The sequence below is a fragment of the Petaurus breviceps genome, unplaced genomic scaffold (assembly GCF_028583685.1).
Source record: "Petaurus breviceps papuanus isolate PSGF00001 unplaced genomic scaffold, PetGlider_PUasm1.0 685, whole genome shotgun sequence".
In the NCBI taxonomy this organism is placed as follows: domain Eukaryota; kingdom Metazoa; phylum Chordata; class Mammalia; order Diprotodontia; family Petauridae; genus Petaurus; species Petaurus breviceps.
Genome location: NW_027186455.1, coordinates 662,529 through 686,571, shown reverse-complemented (window position 1 = coordinate 686,571; position 24,043 = coordinate 662,529). Strand labels below are relative to the sequence as shown.

At 36.8% G+C, this 24,043-nt stretch overlaps 1 protein-coding gene across 1 annotated transcript in view; it reads left to right on the top strand.

Annotated features, from left to right (window-relative positions):
- Positions 1-16,118, top strand: part of TUNAR (TCL1 upstream neural differentiation-associated RNA) — a 74,029-nt gene extending 57,911 nt beyond the window's left edge. Inside the window, exon 2 of the mRNA XM_069104242.1 lies at positions 15,856-16,118. Coding sequence (XP_068960343.1) covers positions 15,856-16,041 — 186 coding nt within the window. The 3' untranslated portion in view covers positions 16,042-16,118. The remainder of the gene's footprint in view (positions 1-15,855) is intronic.
- The last annotated feature ends 7,925 nt before the right edge of the window (positions 16,119-24,043 follow it).

The following is a 24,043-nucleotide window of genomic DNA, read 5'->3' as shown; positions in this document are numbered from 1 at the left end:
CCTAGACTTTCTGGTTCTGAAGTCATTTCTCTATCCATTATTCCACACTGCATCTCTTCAGACCTAGTCAAGAACCAAAATCTGATGTTCCAAAAGTAGAGTTACCGGTCAAAAATTATGAGATTATGATCACTGTGACATCCCTAAGATTGAACTAAAGTTTATGTAAATCTAGAACTATGGCTATGGCCCACGGGTTATACCATAACTATGACATTCTTAAATTTAAATTCCTTATTTACATGCTTGAGCATTCTACATAGGGATATAATTCATGATATAGTTATCTTATGAAAAAAATCATTCTTTCTCTAATGGCAAATACCCTGACAGGTGTGTGTATATGTTTTTGTTTTCTACTCTTCCCATTAGTACTGTACAATAAATGGATGTGAAGTAGTTTTTATTTATATTTTAAGGTTTATAAAATATATATTTCATATATATTTATATATTATGAACATATATTTCTATATTTTATTTATATTTTAAGGCTTATTTATACATGTATTTATATTTCAATATAATATATTTTAAATTTATATTTACAAAATACTTTTCTCTTAATACTGCTGCATAATAGATTTGCTAGTTTTATTCCTGTGTTATAACTGATGCAGGCGATCCTTGAAGAGTCTAAAGGATTCTACCAAAGACAAATAACTGAAAATTGTCAGAACTATGGGCTGAACCTAGATTTCCTGACATTGAAGTCCAGTGTACTTTTTACTATCAACCAAAAAACATTTATTAAATGCTGACTGCATTCCTGGCACTGCACGAAGGCACTACACGTACAAATATAAAATTGAAAAAAGTTCTTACCATTTAATAAATATATTCTATTTGGAGGATGTGACACTGTGATAGTAATGGAACATAAAGATCCCCCTATATTGGCTTGGTTTTCAAATTGATTGTGTTAAAACCCAGAGCTTGTTAATCCCACCTGTGGGATGGACTTGTTGACTTGAAAAGAGAGACACGAACTGGGAGGAGCTGGTGGTAGATTTGGAGAGACAAGAGAGAGGCAGAAGAACTTTTTGGAAGCAGCACCTCGTGGAGGCAGAGAGAGAGAGACTAAGAGAATTGCTGGGGGCCACCTTGAATCATCCTGGACCTTTGAGACCTGCTCCCGGAGCTGCCAAGGACTGAGGAGACATGGCTGTTTTGCTGGTACTTTGTCTGTCTGTTTTGATGTTGTTTTGCCAGATTTGTCCACTGGTGAAAGACAGTCCTCCTGTTGAAGAAGTCCTGGAACCTGGCTGTTGGCTAAGAAGCCCTGACACTGTCCTGCAGACAGAGAGTGAATACTGTCCACTGGTGAAGGACAGTGCTGTTGTTGCAGGGGTCTGGAGACTGTCCTGCAGACAGAGTGAATACTGTCCACTGGTGAAGGAAAGTGCTGTTGTTGCAGGGGTCTGGGAACCTTTCTGTTGGTTCAGAAGCCCTGAAGAAGGATTTTCTTGTTGTATGTTTACAGAAATCCTGGGAGAGGGTTTTGTTAATGTTTTCAGGGGTTCTAGGACTGTTCTACAGACAGAGGATGAATTAATGAAGGGACTGGCAATGTATCTTGTGGCTTTGCTAAGCCTTGTCTCCCCAGGAACTAAGATTGCTGAGAACTTGCCTAGTGTCAAGATGAAGAAAAGACCTCCATTTGGGTATTAAGTGCTGTGCTTAAACTTAATGTAACTCTGGGGTAGATTCAATTGTGATCCAAGGGTGGGGAACTTTTGACCTTTTTGTGTTCTGTGGTTGAACAAATGAATGTACTTTACTTATGATTGGAAACTAATCTCCATTTGAGAAGAAGGGTTTTGTGATGGACCAAATGAAGGTACAGCCTAGGGGTGGAGTAGTATTTAGAACAGGGATTTTGTAATTGATTGAATGATTGGAAGGTCCTGGGGTGGGGTAGTACTTGGAGATTATTTAATCACACTTAGTAAATGCTGTATTTTGAATGATGTCATGTTTTGATCTTCTCTGTTCTTGGTTTGTCACTGAATAAAATGGAGAGCACCTATGCTGGTATTTTGAACCTTGGGAAGTTGCCTTTCCTTGGCATTATAGTACAGACACGTATCGGGGAGGTTAGAGAAGGGAATTTTGGTTTAGGCAGTCCCAAAGATTATAAATGGAGCCACAGGGCAATAGACTGTTGCTTCTTTTCCATTATCAATGTAATAGTAATTTTATTTTTTATTCCCTAAGCAAGAATTTAAATGAGGGGCACAGGGTACAGGGTTCTGATGTAGTTAGATGGCAAGACACCAGCACTGGCTAGTGGTGTAATTCATATAGCTTTATCCATGACAGGTCTCAAAAATGTGTAGACTAACACCTCTCCATTTGGGGGTAGAGGACAAGGTCTTCATTATATATCTGTCCAACTTTCCCTTCAGGATCCATAGCCCTATAAGATTTATTATTATATGCCAGACATACATCATTCAGACCTATACAATTTCCAATTTGAATTCAAATACAAATAAAGATATAGCTGATATGCTTCTCAGAGTTGCAAATGATACAGAACTGGGTGATGTAGCTACCACACTAGATGATGAGAATCTGGATCCTGAAATATTTTGCCATGTTAGACCACTGAACCAAATCTTTTTTTTTTCTTAAGAAATTGGGGTTAAGTAACTTGGTCAAGGTTACACAGCCAGTTATTTCTGGGTGTGGTGCTAAGTATCAGAGCCCGGATTCGATCCCAGGTCATCCCGACTCTGGGACCGGTGCTCTTATTCACTGAGCCACCTGGCCACCCCTAACTGAACCAAATCTAATAAAATGATCTAATCTAATAAGGATTAATGGAAAGATTTATACTCAGGTTTTAAAAAAAATCAGCTCCTTCAGCACAAAGTGGCAAATTATTACTGGATAAAAGTTCACATGAAAAAGATCAGAGAATTTTAAGTTTTAATAGATAATGAACTGAATATGGCTCAATAATATCCTATGGTAAATAAGAGAACTCCTGTGAACTTTGTTGTTCAATCTTTTTTCAATTGTGTCTGACTCTTTGTGACCCCATTTGGAGTTTTCTTGGGAAAACTTCTGGGATGGTTTGCCATTTTTTTTCTCCAGCTCATTTTACAGATGAGAAAACTGAGGCAAAGAAGATTAAGTGACTTGCCTGGTAAGTGTCTGAGGCCAGATTTGAACTCATAAAGATGACTCTTCCTGACTCCAGGTCTGGCATTCCATCTACTGTGCCACCTAGCTGCCTCTGTGAACTTAGGCCATATTAAGAAAGGTACTAGTCCAGGTCTAGGAACCTGGGGACCTATAATACTATTATATTGTATCCTCATTGATCATATCTGAACTACACTGTTCAGTTTGAGGTCATATATTTTAGGAAAGTCATTGTTATGGTGAAGAGTGTTCAATGGAAGGCCATAAAAATGGCACAGGACCTTGACATCATCACATATAAGGAATAGTTGAAGGAACTGGACTATCATGGAAGAGATATTTGACTTCCGCTTTTTCTCCACACAGGGAAAAAGAAAAGCAATCAGTAAATTTTTGAAAGATAAATTTGGGCTTGATGTAAGGCAGGGATTCTGATCCAAATATAAATTGAACTAGATATGACCTCTAAGGTATTTTTCAAGTCTGAGATTCTGTGATTCAATATAAATTTCCCATATGCAGAGATGATGAGAGTCTTGTAGAAAAAATATGGTAAAAACCCACCCTGCTGGTCATAGAGAAAATCACACAAAAATGCAAATTCTTCTGAGTGAGTGAATTGTTCATGAGTATAGCGCTCCAAAGCAAAATAGTTATGAAATATAGGCTGCTTATTCAAGACAAGTAGGACCTATCTGTTTTACTCAGTAAAACCTGAAAACTGTACAAATTAAAATTATTGGTGTTGTAGAAAGAAAACTAGACATTGGCATCAGAAACCTGGGGTCAAGTCCCAGATCTGCTACTAGGCTTGCTGAACTTGGGCAAGGTATTTTTTACCTCTTTTAGTTTTTCATCTATAAAATGAGGGGAGGTTGGGCTATATTATCTCATAGTTCCTTCTAAATGTGATATTCTGTGGTTCTAGTTCTATGTGAAAATGTGTTCCAAAGTCAAAACAATGGATTTACTTTATATTTGTACCTTCTGAAAGCATGGGGATTCATTTGAATCTTGAGCTAGAAGGGCCCAGAGAGATCACCTAGTCTTCATTTTATAGACAAGAGAACTGAGGTACAAAGACAAGGAACAACTTGGCCAATGAGTCACGAAGATAATGTATAGCAGAGTTGTGATTCAAACCCCAAACTTCCAACTCCAAATCCAGTGCTATTTCCTCTCTGGAATGATGCCTCTTACCAAAGAAAACATGAATGGATGAAGACTGCAGCCTCATCAAGAAAAGTACAAATAACTCTATCTAGGACTGCTAGGGCACTTCCATAATGTTTCATTTTCTAGATGATAGGTGGTGGGAAATTGGCCAAGTCTCTAGTGTCCTTTATTAATCCAATTCCAAGAGCTGTGAAAATAATTTCCTTTGGACTTTCTTCAAACACTTATATTGCTAATATAATCAAGGACAGTGATGTTAGTGTTCTTGAATAAAATTATTCTTTTTCTTAGTGGGACTTTGAAAAGGGAAAACAGAAAGCATACTTTACTAAGAGTGCACCACAAAGCCAAAGTCAGGGAGATAGGAGAGGGCACATTGGGAAGGAATAACAGTAGAAACAAGATTAAAGATAAAACATTATACTTGAAACTTACACATGAACTTTGAAATCATCTAAGTCAACCCTTTATTTTACAGGTAAGGATCTGAGGCCTTGGGAAAATAAATGGGTTATATAAAATTACTTAGAGTAGGTAGCAAAGACAGAACACAAATCTTGGTGTTCTGACTTCAAATCCAAGGTACTTTGGTCTAAATCACTTGGAAATGAAGAATGCTAGCTTCATATGAGTAGATTATGGGATTTAAAGAGTATGGGACACTTATAGTCCAGACATAGTTATGACTTTTGCATTTAAAACTTACTAGCAGTGTGACCATGGACAAGTTGCTTAAATTGTCTGAGCCACAATTTCCTTATCTATTAAATGGGAATAATAATGCCTTCTGTATCTACTCCAAAAGGTTATGGGGCTCAAATGCGATAATATGGGTAAAGCATTTTACAAATCTTTAAAAGACTAAATTATTATTAATAATTATCCATTAGAATGTAACTACTTATGTAACTGTATATGTAATCATATGTAATTATTAATATTATGATCTCATTTTCATCTTTTTGGTTGGGATTTAACTAGAAATAGTTCTATGGCAAATTACTATCCAGGTAGTTTTTTTTTGGTTTTTTTTTTTTTGCTTTTTGAAGGGCAATTGGGGTTAAGTAACTTGCCCAAGGTTACACGGCTAGTTTTTTGTGTGGGTATTAAGTGTCTGAGGCCAGAACCGAACTCAGGTCCTCCTGACTCTGGGGCCAGTGCTTTACTCGCTGCACCACCTAGCCGCCCTGGTAGTTTTCTTTTAGACACAATGTTCTAAATAAAAATAGGGTTTTTTTTTTCAAATCTGTCCCTTCATCTCAATAAGGCTGGATACTCAGGGGCTAATCATAAACCCAATTCCATTGCTGATTGGCATGGGAGATTTTGACTTGTTTTGAACCAGAAGTGATCTATTCCTTAACCGAGAGACTCACCATAATAATGTTAAACTTATGACTAGTGAAAGTTCCTCATGAGCTTCCCACTGAAGCTCAGAATTCCTGGGCTCAAGAGATCCACTAGCCTCAGCTTTCTAAGTAACTTGGATTACAGGTATGCATCACCATGGCCAACTGTATTAGGGACTATTGTGAAGGTGGATAAAATGATTGATTTTTTTACAGTTTGATAGAAGTTTTATGAAAAAAAATCATTTCCCCTAGGCTTACCAAAAACATCATTGCCATAATTCCAGTAACAGACTGAGATGTGGCCTTCATGAATGAATAAATAAAAGAAAGAATGAAAAAACATTATATGACATGACATGCAGAGGGCTGGGAAGTGGGATGGTGAGCATGAGACCAGACATTTAAGGTGAACATTCACCAGTCAAATCCATGGCCACAGAAGTGAGACAAAGTTCATTCTATGCTTACATTTAAATGTACTAATAAGCACTTATTAATCACCTATTATATTGTAGGCACTGTGCTAAGTACTTTACAAATATCTCATTCCATCCTCATTACAAACCTTTGAAATAGGTGTTATTATTTCTGTTTTAAAGTTGAGGAAACAGGAAGACAGTGCTTAGGTCAGTGACAAAGTCACTCAGTGAATATTTATTAAGCACTGTGTTCTGGCATTGTGCTAAGTGCTAGACTTAAATGTCTTCATTTTCTCAAGTGACCAGCCCTAAGTCATACAACTAGTAAGTATCTGAGGCTGGATTTGAAATCAGGACTTCCTAACTCCAGGCTGAGCACTCTATTCACTAAAACACCTAATTGCCTCATGATGTTTATCTTCTCTTCTGGTTTTTCATTTTGAAAACTTTTGATTCCACATAGCTTAGAGATTATGAGTAATTTGTATGCTGTTATTTGTTGTCATTCATTCAGTCATGTCTGCCATGAACCATAGCACACCAGCCCTTCTATACTCCACAGTCTCCTGAAGTCTGTCCAAGCTCATGTTTCTTGTTTCCATGACACTATCTAGCAATCTAATTCCCAACCCCCCATCCCCTTTTCCTTTTTTCTTCAATCTTTCCCTATATTAGGGTCTTTTACAATGAGTTCTGATTTTCTTTTTCATTATGTGACCAAAGTATTTAAACTTCATCTTTAGTATTTGCCCTTTCAATGAGTAATTTGAATTAATTTAAGTATTGATTGATTTGAGCCCCTTGCTATCAAAGGGACTCCCCAAAGTCTTCTCTAGCACCACAATTCAAAAACTTTGATTCTGTAGTGCTCACTTTTCCTTAAAGTTCAATTCTTACAGCCATAGCTTTGACTATGTGGATCTTGGTTTGCAAGGTGATGTCTCTGCTTTTTCGTATGTTGTCCAGATTGGCCATACCTTTCTTCCAAGGAACAAGCATCTTTTAATTTCATGGCTGCAGTAGCTGTCCACAGTGATCTTTGAGCCCAACAATATAAAATCTGGTAATGCCTCCATTTCTTCTCTCTGTATTTGCCAGGAAGTAAAGGAACTAGTTGCTATAATCTCAGGGTTTTTTTATGTTAAGCTTCAAGCCAGCTTTTACACTCTCCTCTTTCATCCTTACCAAGAGAGTTCTCGATTCTTCTTCACTTTCTGCCATCAGAATGGTTATCATCTGCATACCTGAGATTGTTGAGACTTCTCCCAGCACCTTAGTTCCAGCTTTTCATTTGCCCAATCTGGCATTTTGCATGATGTACTCTGCATGTAAATTAAATAAATAAGTTGACAATATGCAGCCTTGTCATGCTCCTTTCCCTAACTTAAACCAATCAGTTGTTCCACATTCAGTTCTAACTGTTGTTTCTTGCCCCAAATACAGGTTCCTTAGGAGACAAGTAAAATGATCTGATACTCCCATCTCTTTGAGAACTTGCCACATTTTGTTGTGATCCATGGAAATATCTTTCTAAACATTTTCTTAAATTTTTATGGATAAACGTTATGTCTGAGTGATTGTAGGTAATAGCTATAGTTCAGTCTACAATAATAGTGAGTTCAGTACAGTTTATTACTTAATTTCCCCCAGATATTTTGAGGTCTACATCAAACTATTATGAAAAAATACACTTTTACATTTTTGACAAATAGTGTGAACAATATCATGACCTGCAAATAGCAGTATATTCAGTGCCCATGCTAAGATGAGAAACACAGGAGAAAAGTAGAGTTTTCAAGAAATACTCATAAAGTCAGGAATCACACTCCAATATGACATGAGTGACTTGAGAGAGCTGTTGAAGACCTATGTAAAGGCATTGCAAGACTATTATCAATATCTTAACTGTGATTCAAAGTTGAAAAAAATGAAATATTTATCAAATAAAATCAACAAAAGAGAAATCTGAGAAAACAAATCTGGAAAATGAAAATATATTAGAAATTCTAAACTCCTTTAATCAGAAACTAGTAAGAAAAAAATAACATCAATAAATTAAGGTTAATACAAAAAGTCAAAGTAGCTCAAAGAATAAAATAAACAATTTTAATAAGTTGGATTTTAGGGTATTATTATTATCATCATCACCATCATCATATTTAATAACATGGCTAAGAAATCTGACATAAGACTGAGAGAAATTTATAATATACAGGACTTAAAGGAGGTTGTTGTGTGTTTGTCCTTCATTCTTAAAGAAGACCACAACATCAGGGAGATGATGACATGACTTACAATTGACTTTGATTTGAGTGAGGGAGGGTTGTACAAGGTCACCAGCCTTACTTTTTCCTCCAGAGCCATCTGGGTCCAGTGCCCAGATATTCATCATGATGACTGGAGATGGCAAAAGACTTTAAAGATCTTATGCTTCAACTTTCTCAATTTATAGTTTAAGAAACTGAGGCTCAATGAGGTGATCATGGTCAGCTGACTAATTGCATAGCTATAACTAGGCTAAGATCTCTACCTTTTTTTCTTTTCTTTTTTACAAACTCCTTTTAAAAATTATTGAGATTTTATTTTTTACATCACCTACATTTCCTAGCATATTTTTCTACCCCTCCCCAAGAGAGTAATCACCAATAACAAGAATAAAAACAATAAGAGATATCTTTTTAAAAGTGCATTTTGACTCAATACCCCAGTATTTGGGGGAGGGGGAGAACATCTCCACTCTCCAGATTGAATCTTCTTTGTGAAAAAGAAAGCAAGTTAAAATATCTCATATAGCTATCACATTGACACTTTCCTCTCCTACTAGTAAAATATCTCTCTGCCATGAGAAGAAAGATCTGTTCTGTGCCTTCATTTTTTTTTCATTTTTAGTGTCATAGCCAATTTCTATATAATTGTTTTGGGGGAAAGAGGTTCTGATAAATTTGTTCTGCAACAGTTATTACAAATTCCCCATTTTTTTTCTTTGAATTCCTTATGTTTTTATTATTTACAGGATAAAAACATTCCATTACTTTCATATACTAAAGGGATTTTTTTCACTCTTCTCTAGTTGATTAGTACTTGCTTTATTTCTAGTTATTTCTTATATAAAAATTGTGAATATTGTATAACAAATTGTTATGTATTGTGTAATTATTGGACCTTTGTTTCTGTATTTGACTTCCTGTAGATAAAGGTCCAGTATTGGGATTATTAGATCAAAGGACATTAACAATTTAGTGACTTTTCTTGAATAATTTCAAAATGATATACAGAATAATCAGGTAAATTCACAATTCCACATTCAAATATTTTCTCATAGCTGCCTCTAGTGCTGATCATTCTTGGGTTTTCATGGAGATGTATATTAATCTTTGTTAATTTTAATGATATGAGGTAAAAACTAAAAATTATTTAAATTTAATTTTTAATTCTCCTTAAAAAGAATGTTTACATTTTGAATCCAGGCTCTGATACTTACCACCACACCCAGAAATAACTGTCCGTGTAACTTTGAGCAAGTTACTTAACCCCAATTGCTTAAAAAAAAAAAAGAATGTTCACATCCTTTCATCATCTATATATTATTGAATAATGACTCTTGTTATTGTTATATATTTGTGTCAATTTGTGTTATTGTTATATATTTGTGTAATATTCTCTCCTTGATCTGGGAATTTCTGAGCCTGGCTATAATATTCCTAGGAGTTTTCTTTTTGGGATCTTTTTCAGGAGGTGATTGGTGGATTCTTTCAAGCTCTATTTTGCCTTCTGGTTCTAAAACATCAGGGCAGTTTTCCTTGAGAATTTCTTGGAGGATGATTTCTAGGTTCTTTCTTTGATCATGGCTTTCACATAGTCCAATAATTTTTAAATTATCTCTCCTGGATCTATTTTCCAGGCCAGTGGTTTTTCCCATGAGATATTTCACATTGCCTTCTATTCTTTCATTTGTTTGGATCTGTTTAACAGTATCTTGATTTCTCATAAAGTCATTAGTTTCCATTTGCTCCAATCTAATTCTGAAGCAATGATTCTCCTCAGTGAGCTTTTGAGATTCTTTTTCCATCTGGCAAATTTGGCTTTTTAAAGCATTCTTCTCCTCATTGCCCTTTTGAGCCTCTTTTGCCATTTGAGTTAGTCTATTTTTTAAGGTGTTATTTTCCTTGGTCAGGCTGTTAACTCTCATTTCGTAATTTTCTTGCATCATTCTCATTTCTCTTCCCAATTTTTCCTCCATTTCTCTTATCTGCTTCTTACGGTCCTCTATGGCCTGTAACCAGCTTGTATTTTCCTTTGAAGCTTTTGGTACAGGAGTTCTGACTTCACTGTCTTCCTCCTGTTTCATGCTTTCATCCTTTTGGTCCCCCAAATAGTAGTATAATGTTGGTTTCTTCTGTTTGCTTTGTTTCCTTTGCCTGGTCATGTTGCCACTCAATTACTTTACTTTTGGGCTTTTTGTCACAGTAGGACTCTGCTACCAGACAGAGGAGCTTTGCATGAAATGCTGGGGTTTTCTCAGCTGCTGGAGGTATTAGTTGGGTTCCCTTGCTGAAGCCTCCACATGCTCTAGCAAGCTGTACACACACCCCAGGACCTCCACCCTAGACTGCAATCCAGATCCAAGCAGATTAAAGCAAGAGTGATTACCCCTCAGACTGGTTGCCTGGTCCCCCTACACCCTGCAAGCCAGGAGCTGAAGCTGCCACATGGGGGCAGCTGCACAGCCTCGGCAGTGGCTTCTTGCTCTGGAGGCAAAAGCCGATGCACTCCAAACTACTGGGTCCCAAAGTCCACACTGCACTGACCTCTCACTTTGTCCTTTGCATCTATGTGTTGATAATTCTGTAGATTGCCACAGCTTCTGGTGTTCTGGAGTCCCTCCAGCTGCCAGCTGGTCAGGCCCGCCCTTGGGCTAAAACCTCCTGCTCACCCAGGCCTGGGCTCGGCTCCCATAGCACTGCACTGGCTGATTCCTGCCAGCCTGCCAGGCTGTCCTCAATGGGAGATTAGCTTCTCTGTGTCATTTTGTGTGTTCTGTAGCTCCAAAGTTTGTTCAGAGTCCCCTTTTACATGAATTGTGGAAAGTGGAAGCTGGAGCCATGAGGAGGTCCTGCTTCTACTCCACCATCTTGACCTCAACTTCGAAATAGGTTTTAAAGAAGAAATTCTTAAGTTTTTATGGCATGGAGCCCTTGGGCAGTCTGGTGAAGCTTAAGGACTCCATCTCAGAATAAATATTTGAAGGAAATGCTAAAGTTCAGATTTCAGTTTGAAGTTAGAGAAAATAAAATGAAATATTTTCCCCATTTAAGTACATAGACCTTTTGAACTCTATTCACAGACTCCTTGGGGGCCTATGTTAAAATAGGCCTCTCTTTCAAATGTTAAAATACATTCTCTTTTAAAGGATGGGTGATGAACAATAAAACCAGTTCCATTATTTGTCTCTCCAAGGAGAACCTGTCTGCTGCCCTTCCATTTAGCAGCAATTTCCTTCCATCTTCTGGTTCATGCTTATGTCACTATTAGTGTGATCAAGGTTCTTGAGTAGTATGTCCCTTGTTAGTCATTGGACTAAAGTTTCACATCAAGGTTTTCACCATTTTAGTTGATGTCTACATACAGATTAAGAACTGTGATTATTACCATCCTCTGCTACCATTTTTACCATGCTACCATGTCCCTTCATTAGGGAAAGGGATTATTAATATAGCTTGAGAGAGATTAGGGATTTCAGGGTACAGTAAAAAAAGAGCATCAGCCATTTCCATTAATTGCCCCTTATGCTGCCAGGGTAAGAGCCCTTGGTGTAAGTGGTTCTAGACTGGCCCCCAGTCACAAACTGTATGTCAGGGAGATTGGGGTAGATCCTACTGTTGAGGCACAGAGTTTCCAGGCCTTCCTGGGTTTGGGAAATAGGGAAGGTTTTCAAGACCATTATTTCCAGTCCTGGACAACAGCAGATGCTTCTAAATGAGAAAGCTGACCTATGGGGAGGTGGAGTATCCCACAGCAGCACACATGATAAGAAAGAAGATAACTTCTTGAGGGGAAAATACAGTATGAGAAACAATCAGGGTGGATAGAAAAAGGTCAGGTCCCCTGGGACTCTTAGTTAAATAGAACTTACTGGGATTTGATAGGGTTCTTATCTGGGTCAAGCAGCATCAGGTCTTAAGAGAAGGGGGTGAGGATCCTGGATTTATTGGGCAGGTCAAAGTTCAGGGACTGCTGCTGATTTATGCTGGTCCAGTTGATATTAAAACTCACCATTGAAAAAGGGAAAGGGGATTTAGGTCATTGCTTCAAGCCTCAATCAAGGGATTTGGGTTTATCTGGTTTCTTCCTTTAGTGATCCAGTAGGCTACTTATGTCCTTATAGAGGACTAAGGGCCAGCTTATATTTTTACTCGTTTTGTGGGCTTTTGTGAATTTATCACTTAGGGATTGGCCTCCTAATACTGAGCCTTTCTAGATTCTCCTGATTCAGTTAGGCTCAGACACCTCAGACACTAGACACTATCACAAGAATTTTACTTAAAGCTTTGTTGTGTAGTGGAAACTTCTTAAACCTTAGTGGCATAGCTTTTGAAATCTCAGGGTCACTTTCTTGCCACAATGAAACATCAGAGTAAGACTTAAATGGAGTTGAAAAAGCATTTATTCCTAATTTCCTGTTTCACTTGCAAAGCTTTGGAGGATTTGAATAAAAAAATAACATAACCAAAATAATATGTACTTGGAATAAAAGTCACTTGTCTCAACAGGAATAATGTAGAGTATCCACTATTCTGACCCTTTGACAGCAATTTTGAGAACACATAGGTAGTGCTAACATTTTTTTCATTATAATCTCTGACATTTTTTTTCTGGCTATCCTCCATGATTGGAATGCTCTCCTTCCTCCACTGTGCCTACAGGCTTCCCTAGATTCCTTCAAGTCCTGATAATAATTTGATATCAATTTAATATCCCTTAATAAAATCCAAGGCCTGAACTAACCAACCGGAAGAAGAGCCTGGACCCAACAGCTTCTTTTGTTCTCTGAGTAAACTCAGAGAATACCTCTTCCTATGTCAACAACCCCAGATGGGTCTGATGTAAGAGCATTCTTTCTTCTGCCAGGGATGAGACCCTGAACCCAAGACACTATCTTAAATAATGGAACTTCTTCTTATCTAAATATTTTGTGGACATGTATTATGTTATGGCATGTTAATGATGAAGAAAAAACAGATGTTCTTGGTCATAAAATCACTTTACACTTTGTCAATTCTCTTATCTTATTAATAAAATTCCTTTTCTGTAATCATAAATTTGTCCCTGAGTTGGGATTGTTCTAAAATATATTTAAGCTTTCTCATTCCTTTGTTCATGAATCAGAAATTTCTTTCTGACTCCATGATCATGTTTCAACTAGCTTTATGGAAATAAATAATATGTGCACACACACACATCCTATATTATTCATCTTTAACTAAACTATAAAGGTTAACAGTCCCAACTAAAACTTATTCTTTTACCGGAAGTCTTCCCTAACCCTCTTTTAATTCTAGTGACTTCCCTCTGTTAATTACTTTCTATCTACCCTGTATATAGCTAGTTTTCTATATATTAATTTGCACGTTGTGTCTTACATTAGATTGTCAGTGCCTTTTTTTAAGGCAATTGAAGTAAAACAACTTGCCCAGGGTCACACAGCTAGTAAGTATCTGAGGTCAGATTTGAACTCAGGTCCTCCTGACCCCAAAGTCAATGCTGTATCCACTGCACCATGTAACTGCCCAGATTGTTAGCTTCTTGAGATTGGGAATGGTTGTGACTTTTTTATGTCCAACACAATTCAATGCCTGGCACATAGTAGAAGTTTAATAAATTTTTATTAATATATTGAGTATTTAATGTAGAGATTGCCTAGCCTTTTGAATACTGGCCAAAAAGCCAACTTTCTTAATCTATTATTGTTTATACAATTGGCCATTTCTCACCTAAAAATTGAGGGGGGGGGAGGTTGGATTATATGACCACTGAGGTTTCTTCTAGATTTGGTTCTATCAACCAACCTGATTGATAGGAAAGGGAATAGAGACAGAGGACAAAGGGGAAGTTTTAAGCAATGTATAGGAAAAATAGCTGGGTAATATGGAACTCTGAATTTGGCTGGTATTCAGGCAGAAGGAATGAGGCAATAACTGCAGAAAATAAGCATGTATGAAGAGTGGTGTATTCATCCTAACAAATAAAATTTCTTTAGTTAGAGATGTACACTAAATAGAATAGATTTGAGTCTTTTTATGACCCTTTAACACAAAAGAAAGAATGGCCTGGAATGCAGGGCATTAGAGTTTTAGTCCTAAGTTCTTCCACTGTACTTTCTGTGAAACCTCGGACAAGTCATTTCCCCTCTGTGGGCTTCATTTACTCCTCTTTAAAATTCTGGGTTAGATTGTATTAAAGGTCCTTTCTGACTTCTAAAATCCTATACAGGATCCCAAGGTACATTCCAGCTTTTAAAATCTATGATTTCTATGTCCTTGGAATATATTTTGCATCTTCTAGGTAATGATTATGATAGAGCTCATACCCTTTGCCCTGCATCCACAAATACATTGAAAATAATGTGCAAAATGACTAAAGTTGTGTAAGTCCTGAGGAAATTAGTTAGAAAGTTGATATGACTCATACTTCTTAAATTTGTTATTAACAGTGACCTGTTCTTCCTCCATAAAAGCACGATATAGAGAATTCTGAACAAATACTTTCAATAGACTGAATTCAGTTGAGTCACAGTAAATTGAAAATATTTTTAGACACAAGTCACTCCTCATTTTTTTCTTTATTTATAGGAGTAATCTATTGTATAAACAATCTATCTCCTACCTCTGCCTCAGGTACTCCCAAGAATGTTGAGAGGGCTTCCAGTTTGAAGTTGTCAATGATGTGACTATAGTCACCAATGCCCAAGTTTTTTTAGTATTTTCTGTTACCAGGACACTTTAAAGAACAGCTCAGCACATGTGACTTCTACAGGGACACATAACGAAGGGACCGCACGTCCCTCTTAATTGCATAGCTTCTGAGAAAACAACTTTAGAGGAGTATCTGACTCACAGTGTTACAGCATTTAGAGCCTCTTCATTCAGGGATGACAAAATGAAGACCAAAAGAGGTTCTTCACTCATGTGACTTGTCCATAGTCATATGAGCAGTGAAGTAGTAGAATCAGTGTTTGATTGCTAATTATGTGTAATTTTTAATATACTACTAAGTTTGTTATTTTAAGTTTAGTGTTATATGTTATTATGAAAAGTAGTATACGGCATAACGGATAGATTGTTGGCCTCAAAATCAAGGAGATGGGTTCACTTCTTAAGTCCAAAGCTGGACAATTCACTTAATCTGGTATCTAAGATTTTAAGTTGCAGAGAAGTTAATCTGCATTATCAGTGAGACTTATCTATATCTGTGAAGTCATAGGTCTAGCTCTGCAACCATATTGTGTGTGTGTGTGTGTCCTATATGTATGGTCAACAAATGCGTGTCCCCCAAATTGGTCAGTATTTGGTAATGTCTTCCCTCCCAAGTTGCCTCACTTTCCCATCCCACTCATAGCTTCTCCCACTCCTCCCAGCTACTCAGCACATCTTTCTATCCCATGTCTTTGCATGGACTGACCATAATTATGGAGTATGTTTAGCAAAGTAAAAGCCTTTGCAAAAGAGTAATGCCCTTTGATATTTCTTTAATTTCAGGTTAGCCTAAGGAGGAGGATAAAGACATTGGCCACCAAGATGGTAATCACTAGTGGTAATGAAGAAGACAGAGGCAGCCAAGAAAAGGAAAACAAAGAAGAAAGTATCCTAGCCATGCTAGGAATTATTGGGACTATCCTAAACCTCATTGTCATCATCTTTGTGTATATTTATACAACTTTGTGAAGGGCAGAACAGAGAGGGATCTTTCTGCTGAGACATCACAGACTCCTGCAGGGAAAGAAATTGGCTGTTAAGTGAAACCTAAGCACCACAGCTGTACACATCCTACAAGATCAGATGACCCTTCAACCTCTTCAAACAGGTTATCAACAAAATATTCCAATCTACAAATAGCAGACACAAAAGCACAATGGATTCAGTGTAACTTGTCTGAGCACCATCATGAAAAACTTCTGTGTGAGGATGGACCATAGCAGAAGCCTCATGGAATTAATGGTGTCAAGCAGAACAGTTCAGAACAGTTCATTAACACAGTAGAAAAGAGAAGAACATATCCAACATCTGACTGTGTGAATACAGATTGTGTCCTCTCAAAAATCAACATTGTCTTCATCACTGGTCAAACTTTTTGAGCTTCTTTGCCCCATAACTGAGGAACCTATACAGTGGGGGGATAAATTTGGAGCAATTATTTATCAATAATCCCATTAATACCATGAGTCTCAGTCTTTGATATTGAGAGGAGAGGGGAATCATTTATTTTTCTTTTATTCATTGGCCTGACATATGTATCGGTTCATGCTGGTGTTTACAAATCTCTATTTTTAATAAATGTGTTATTTTTTTTTTAGCATGGACCAAATATCTGAAGAGGTCCCCTTGGATGTCCAAAACTTGATTTGGTTTTCTGAAATGATCCCTTGATGATAAGTGTCCCTTCCTCTAGAAGTTATGACTATTTATTGCCTCTAATCTCTTTTACTTCTGTTCCGAACCACTTTTAAACAGTATCAACCTCAGCCTTGGTTAGTGCATGACTTCAGATGAAACAGTCTATGGTGAGGTTTTTTTTGTGGAACTGTCAGAAATATGAAAATATCATGGGCATGCAGTCCTGATATGCATGCTATCTTGACTGAGGATTATGCATGAACAAAGCCTGTGTGATGGGTCAATCAGAGACAAAAACTGAAGATTGGTTGGAGAGACATGACTGTGTTTGAAGAGCGTATCTTTAATTGAAGATTTTTTTTAAAAGAGAGAGCACCCACATAGAACATGCAATTCTTAATAATTTACAATTCCATCATTGTAACAATCAGTTTGTCATATCATTATTTGAATTACAAATGCATTGAGATAAGTCAGTCCAATGTGTCAGGAAAAGACAAGAGAAAATGACAAAAGATAATAGGTAAATTTTAAAATGGAGGTAGTCAGCCAGACCCTGCCAATAATCTCCCTGAGAGGTCTCTACGCACCATGGGGCATATATTAACTCACTCAGGGGACCATTTACATAAATGACTCCTCCACTGCATTAAATGGTACCCACTAATGCCCTAACATACACTTGCAAAATGCCTGATTTCACATCCCAAAAGCTTGTTCTCTGACAGAATTTGGATGTATTTACACTAATTGATCAATTTCTCCTAGTATTTAAATGCCAAGAATGGCACCTCACCCTCACCTAAGGCTGGCCTTCCATGCAGGTGAAATCGACAATCACATAGTGAAATTTTTAGGGAGCAAAGAAGTTCTCTTGCCCAAAAATAACTCATCTAAAGCATGGGACAAGCCTCGTATTTTACCTGGGAGACAGTCTTTTCTTTGTATTCTTACCCTAGGCTAGATTTTTTTTAATGCGAATGCTCCTGGAATTCTGACATACAGAAAGGATTGAACTAAATAACCTCTCACTCAAAGGCTCTGTGATTCAACCTTCAACTAATTCATACTAAGGTGTTAGTGACTTTTCTCCAAACAAGTGCCTGGGTGATATAAAACAAACAAAAAAGATAAAAAACAAATAGCAACAGTAACAAAAAAAATCCAACCTTTAATACCTAGTAGAGAAAAAGGCCCAGAAAGGGGATGTGACAGGCTTAAAAGACAAACTTCACCTACTTCACAATTTTACCAAGGGCTGACTCTCCTCACCCCAAACTTCCAACCCAGACCCAGGGAACAATATAAATGTTGAAAGAATAGCATGAAAATCAGCAGCAGTATCCATAAAGATTGATTAGGAATAGGACTGAATGAGAAGAGGAGGGACATGTAATATGATTATGGAAAGTCTATGTAAAAATGCTGAACAGCAAACTACAGTTAAAAATAAATAAATAAAGGTGCAATGGGAAAAAATAACAATTATGCATATCATGATTTTTTTTCGACACAACTCTCATGGGATATTTTGAAGCCAGATCAGCAGTATTAGGACTGTTGTAGGAGAAAATCACATCTCAAATAGGGGGGTGTGAACAAAATGACCTCTAAGGCTCTTTGCCATTGATTTGATAATGATTTGCAATTTCAATGCACATTCTCAAATGGGTTCCAATTTTCCTTTCTCTTGAAAATGTCAACTGTTAACAGTGTGAACCTATTTTTTTTTTCCTAAGGAGGGGAGCAGTGGAGGACCAGAGGGGGCATCTTTCTGTTCACTTCAATCAGAATAGGAAGAATTTAAGTCTCAATGAACTTAAATTTTGGGGTTTTGTTTTTGTTTGTTGTTGTTGTTGTTGTTTTTAACCAGGAAAGTACTACTTTTATCTGAAACATCTATGATAAGGAGATTGTCTGTCCTACCTGGTGTGCTGACCAGTTATAAGGGAATGCCCAGAATTCAGTTTTCTATAATAACAATTGATCAAGGGGTGGCTAGGTGGCACAGTGAATAGAGCTCTGGCCCTCGAGTCAGGAGGACCCAAGTTCAAATCCGGCCTCAGACACTTACAAACACAAAACTAGCCATGTGACCTTGGGCAAGTCACTTAACCCTAACTGCCCTCCAAAAAGCAAAAAAAAAATTAATAATTGATCATATTTATGGTGATTTCCATTTCATAAAGCACTTTCTTCACAACCACCCTTTGAGGGCATAAATTTTATTATTCCCATTCAACAGATAAAGAAATTGAGGCTTATAGAGGAAAAATAAGTTCCCCCAAATTTCACTACTTCACTTTCACCTATATCCATAGGACCAGAAGTGTGACTAATTCTTTCAATGAATCCTAATACATTCTTTTTTTCTGATTTCAGCCTATGGCTTCAAACACTTCACTCTATAAATTAATAAACTAGGTTTTTTCCACTTAGTTTTTGTCTTGGATTGGTTAATTGATTGGTCCAATAGGGGTGCCTAGGACTTGTTTGTACTTATCTTACTTGTGGTTGATTTTTTTCCCCCTGTAACTCAAAGAGGTATAAATACCCTGATACACTCAAAGTTTTCAGGGTTTAGAGCATCTTTTTATTTGCACTAGTTGGAGTTGGGTTAGGGGACATAACTTTTTACACTTTTATCATCATCATCATCACCACCATCACATTGTGGGAATTGAGTCAAAAACAGATAAGTTTGGTATATTGTAAGAGATTATATGACTACTGCTGAGGCTATACCTGCCCTTTAAAGTGTTTTTATTTCACCCTACCCTATTGTGAAATTAAAAGATGGTTGAATAACTAGAACTATCCAAAGAAACTACTTTGCACTTTTCATGTCTCTCCACCTACTTAAGAACATTCCGTGTACTTCCTCTCCCATAAAATAGAGATCCATTTTTTTTTTACTCCAAGGCCTTTTATAGTCTGACCCCAACCAGCCTTTCCTGACCTTATCTCCTTTTATGCTGTAGCCAAAAAGAGCTGCTCATCACGTTCTAAATGTTTCACAACTTCTTGCTACTGTGCCTTTCTTTCCTCTGCCCCTTTATAGGAAAAATCTCTCCTACTGATTCCCCCTACTGATTGAATACAGCCCATTTCAAAGCCACTGTTGATTAGGAGAAGGAGCATAGAATTCAGAATAAGATTGAATTTGGAATAAAAACATTTAAGTTTGAAACCTGGCTCTTGTATTTACTTCTTATGTGACTCTGAATAACTCATCTTACCTCTCTGACTTTGTTTTCCTCATCTATATAGGAAAAAAGTAGACTAGAACTCTAGAGATTTGGTTCTGAATTCTACAGTCTTATTTAATGCTCCCTCCTTCATTTTCATGAACTTTATTTTCATCATTTCATCATCCATTCAACATCTTCATCAACTCCATTGATACTCCCAGTGAATGACAAAGCAATTTTAGTCAGTCAGAAGATAATTGGTTCAAGGCAAAATGCATTTAATGAAATAGCATAAGAAAAGTTGATGATAGAACATTCTCTCCATAAATTCAGGACTCACTTCCACATATATATCTACCATCAGTGGGGAGAGTGTACATGATTGGGAATCACTCATGAGGTACACATAGGAAAAAGCTATGGCCAAGACACATATATGGAGCAACATCACATATATCTAACACTGCAGGATCATCAACGTCTTTTGTTGACATTAATATTCCCTTCTCATTGGACCCGACTTCTTTGGGGTATGACATGCCCATTGGAAGTATCACTCTACTAATCTCCATGGGTCTCATGACGACTCTTGGTAAGTGCTGAGCACATGCTGTCAGCTAGACATGGCTCTGCTGATATCAGCACCAGTCAGCTGAAAACTTTAGTTATAGCCTCTGAAGTCAGCTAACCAAAAGGAAAGAGCCAAAACCCAAACAGCCTCCAGTCTGAGATGGGCATTTCTTTTAAATCCCCAGGTCTTCTAGAGCTCTTGGTTGAAGATAACTATCTAACTAAGGGTTAGAGATTCCCAAGCTCTTCTCTGGCTTAGCATACAAATAAATTTGAGCTAGAACTAAAGATCAGCTAAGGAGGCAAGGTCATTGTTCTCTACCTTCTCAGGCTATCTTGACTTTGTTATGCATATCTGTCACCAGCTGTGACTCCCTCTTGCTTAGATGCTGTATTTTTGGCCAACAACAAAACTCACAGTCTCCTTAAAAGTAAAATAAGGATATTTCACAGTATTTTTGTGAGGAAAGTACTTGTAAACCACAAAGTGCTATAGAAAAATAAAATATAGTTGCTCTACCATTTCATAGTATATATCATCTTCTAGTCCTTTTATGCCCTTGACATATTTTATTTTACATTCACCTTTGTATCTACTTTGTCATCTGGTTCAATTATAAATTCCAGGAGTTCATGGCCTATATCATATTTATCTTGGTATCCCCATCATCTAGTACAGTTCTCTGCCTATATCAGGTAATCAATGGATGACTGTTGAATATCAGTGACCCATATGCCACAGAAGCCTAGTTTATATTAATTTTCAAAGAGAAGATATAGATTTTAGCTAATTCACCATAGCAAATCAATATACTCTACACATAGCCTTTTGTGTCTCTCAGAGAAAACATTCAATGTTCAGTTCACAAAATCAGGTTAATTTATCCTCTATCAGCACCAGTGGTATATCTGGGGAAAATCAGAAAGTAGAAAAGTAGCATGTGAATATTATACCTTTATCCCCAGACTAGTGAGAATTGATTGTCTGGAGATGAACAGGGTGTGGAATCTTTCATAGAATCATTCTATTCTTAGAGGTTTAGAAGAGAATAATAGAGCTCTTGGAGAAAACACGACAACTTTGTGGAGTGTGAGATGGAAAATGAAAGATTGTGACTGGAGAGATTTGAGATGGTCATGTAGAAAGAGTGAGCAAGGTATAGTTCTTCATAACTTTGATGAAGAGTGGTGGAGAGCAGAAGTCAGTAGAGGTTATTAGAGTATAGTAGTACGGGATGAATCACTAGTGTATGATAGTGAGATGAGCAGAAATGATGGATGTCTATCACTGAAGAACTTCATTATAGTCCACAGATTTAAAGCATTATAGTCTACTTCCCAATTTCCTTATCTAGCCCTGTATTGGCAGCAAGAGCTACTGAGAATTGTAGTTTTGTAGCTTAAAGGAGAAATTGGAAGATCATAAGAGGCAAGAGAGGCAGAGATGTGGGAGTCCAGTGCAGAAGGTTGCAGGGTATGGATATAAATGACCAGGGAGACATTAAAAGCGAAAGGTGAGCTTTATCTAGCTTGCTGATCCACATAAGAAATGTTCTATCTGAACTTGCTGCATGCCTGAATATTCTTGCCTTATAGCACTGCTGGGACCTGGTGAATTTATCTACACTCCACTCCCACTCTTTTCCCCTACCTTGTCACTACCAGATAAAACAACAGCACTTTGAAGTTCCTTTCTTTTCTTAGCCCTATTTACTTGCTGATTGCACTTTTACAATGGGTTTTATCTTCAGGTAAGATGAGCAATCTTTTGTGGAATTCTGAGTAAATGACTGAAATAGAAGAATGGGTAAAAGAGAAATTCAGTAACAAGTGAAGATTTTCTGGAGGGCAGATAGGCCAATCTCTACTCAGTGACTAAGGAGGGTTCTGAGCTTTCTGAGTTCCATAAATACTTGACATAACTAGATTCCCAAAATATCAAGGGTCAAGGACTAATGAGAACCCATGAGACCACTTGCTCTGGATCTTAAAGAAAAAAAAATACAAGCCTTTATTAAACTGTTTGGTGACACAAAGGGGGACTCCACTTGTTTCTTCAATGAATTCCTGATTTCAGAGCTCTACCCACAGTCCCTCTTCTCTTCGTGACTGATTAAAGCCCAAATAGTAAAGTTTTATGTCTATATTTTGCCCTCAGTTTAATGTTATTAAACAATGATTAATTTTTAAGTTTTGTAAATCAGTACTTGGATGCAGCATTAAGGGGAGTAACCAGGTCCCTGGAAGAAAGGGGGATTTAAACTACTATTTTTCCAACTCCTATACTGGCTAGAGGGTAGTAATCTAAGAGAAAGAGATAATTTATTAATTTCCTCTAAATTTGTTTATGGACTTGTGCTATTTATAGCTCTTTTGCTATTTTCTTTTAACGAGTTTTATGCACCATATCAATATCCTTGAGCATGTGGGATCACTTTAGACATTGGTAAATAAATAATTAGGAAAATGGCTAATTTTATAAGAACAAATTCATTTGCTAGAAATTCAAGAATACATAGTGACATTGAAACATCACAAAGCATTCAATGGTCAAGGGGATCTAGACTGAGGGGTAAGAGGGACATTGTTAAGTAATAAAAAATAGTACCAACAAGTTCTACTTCACACTGTAAGTAATACTCCTTACAATTTTAAATCAGGGTATAGTTGTTACTATATTAGCTTTAATAACACACAGTATGGGGAGTTCTTTAGTTACAAGACACTATATGAAAATAGAATATTGAAAGCATTTTTGTATCCACTTAGCACATAGAATGTGATTTACACACTTTAGCCCCTCTTCCTCAGTGTTATTAGCCCTGTCCTACATTTTAATTCATTATATCTTGCTCTTCATAATGTATTTCCAAGCAAATATGAATTAAAAAAATAACAATCACAAAAATAAAATACCGATGCTGTGAGCTTTTATAAAATGATGGAGGTTCATTCAAAACAAACAAAAAATTTGCTGCTTAAGATTAGCAACATGGCTCAATGTCTCTGAGGTTGCAAGGGTTGCATTTTTTTCTTTCTATTCTCAGACAGAGAAGTGATTATCAGCATAAGCATCCTGCTTTTCTATTGTAATATTAACCTCTAGAGGGAAAAGAGTCTTTAAAGTGATACCCTTGACTCAAGGTTGAAGGTTCTGAAATTCAACATTAGTTTTGGTCATCTGGATCTAGAACTCCAGTTGTAGGCCTTTGCCAGCAAGATTCTGGATTATTTCTGTTTTCAATGACATGGAGTAGAAATTCTGGTCCTGAACACTAAACATTCATGTTTCATAGTCATTGAAAACTTATCACACACAGGCATAATGGTAGTCTCTTATTTCATTATTCTCTATAATTTTCCAATATTATAGGACTAGAAGATGGTGTAAGTAGGGGAGTTTAGAGAATGTCACTAATTCTATCATTTGTGTCATAGTATTAAGGAAATAATAAAAATCAAGTATAATATTGATAAAGTTATAATTCAAACATTGAATAATCATCATTTTGGTTATATGTTAATTCAATAATACATGTGAACAAATAAAGAGGTAGTTGGATTTTGAAATA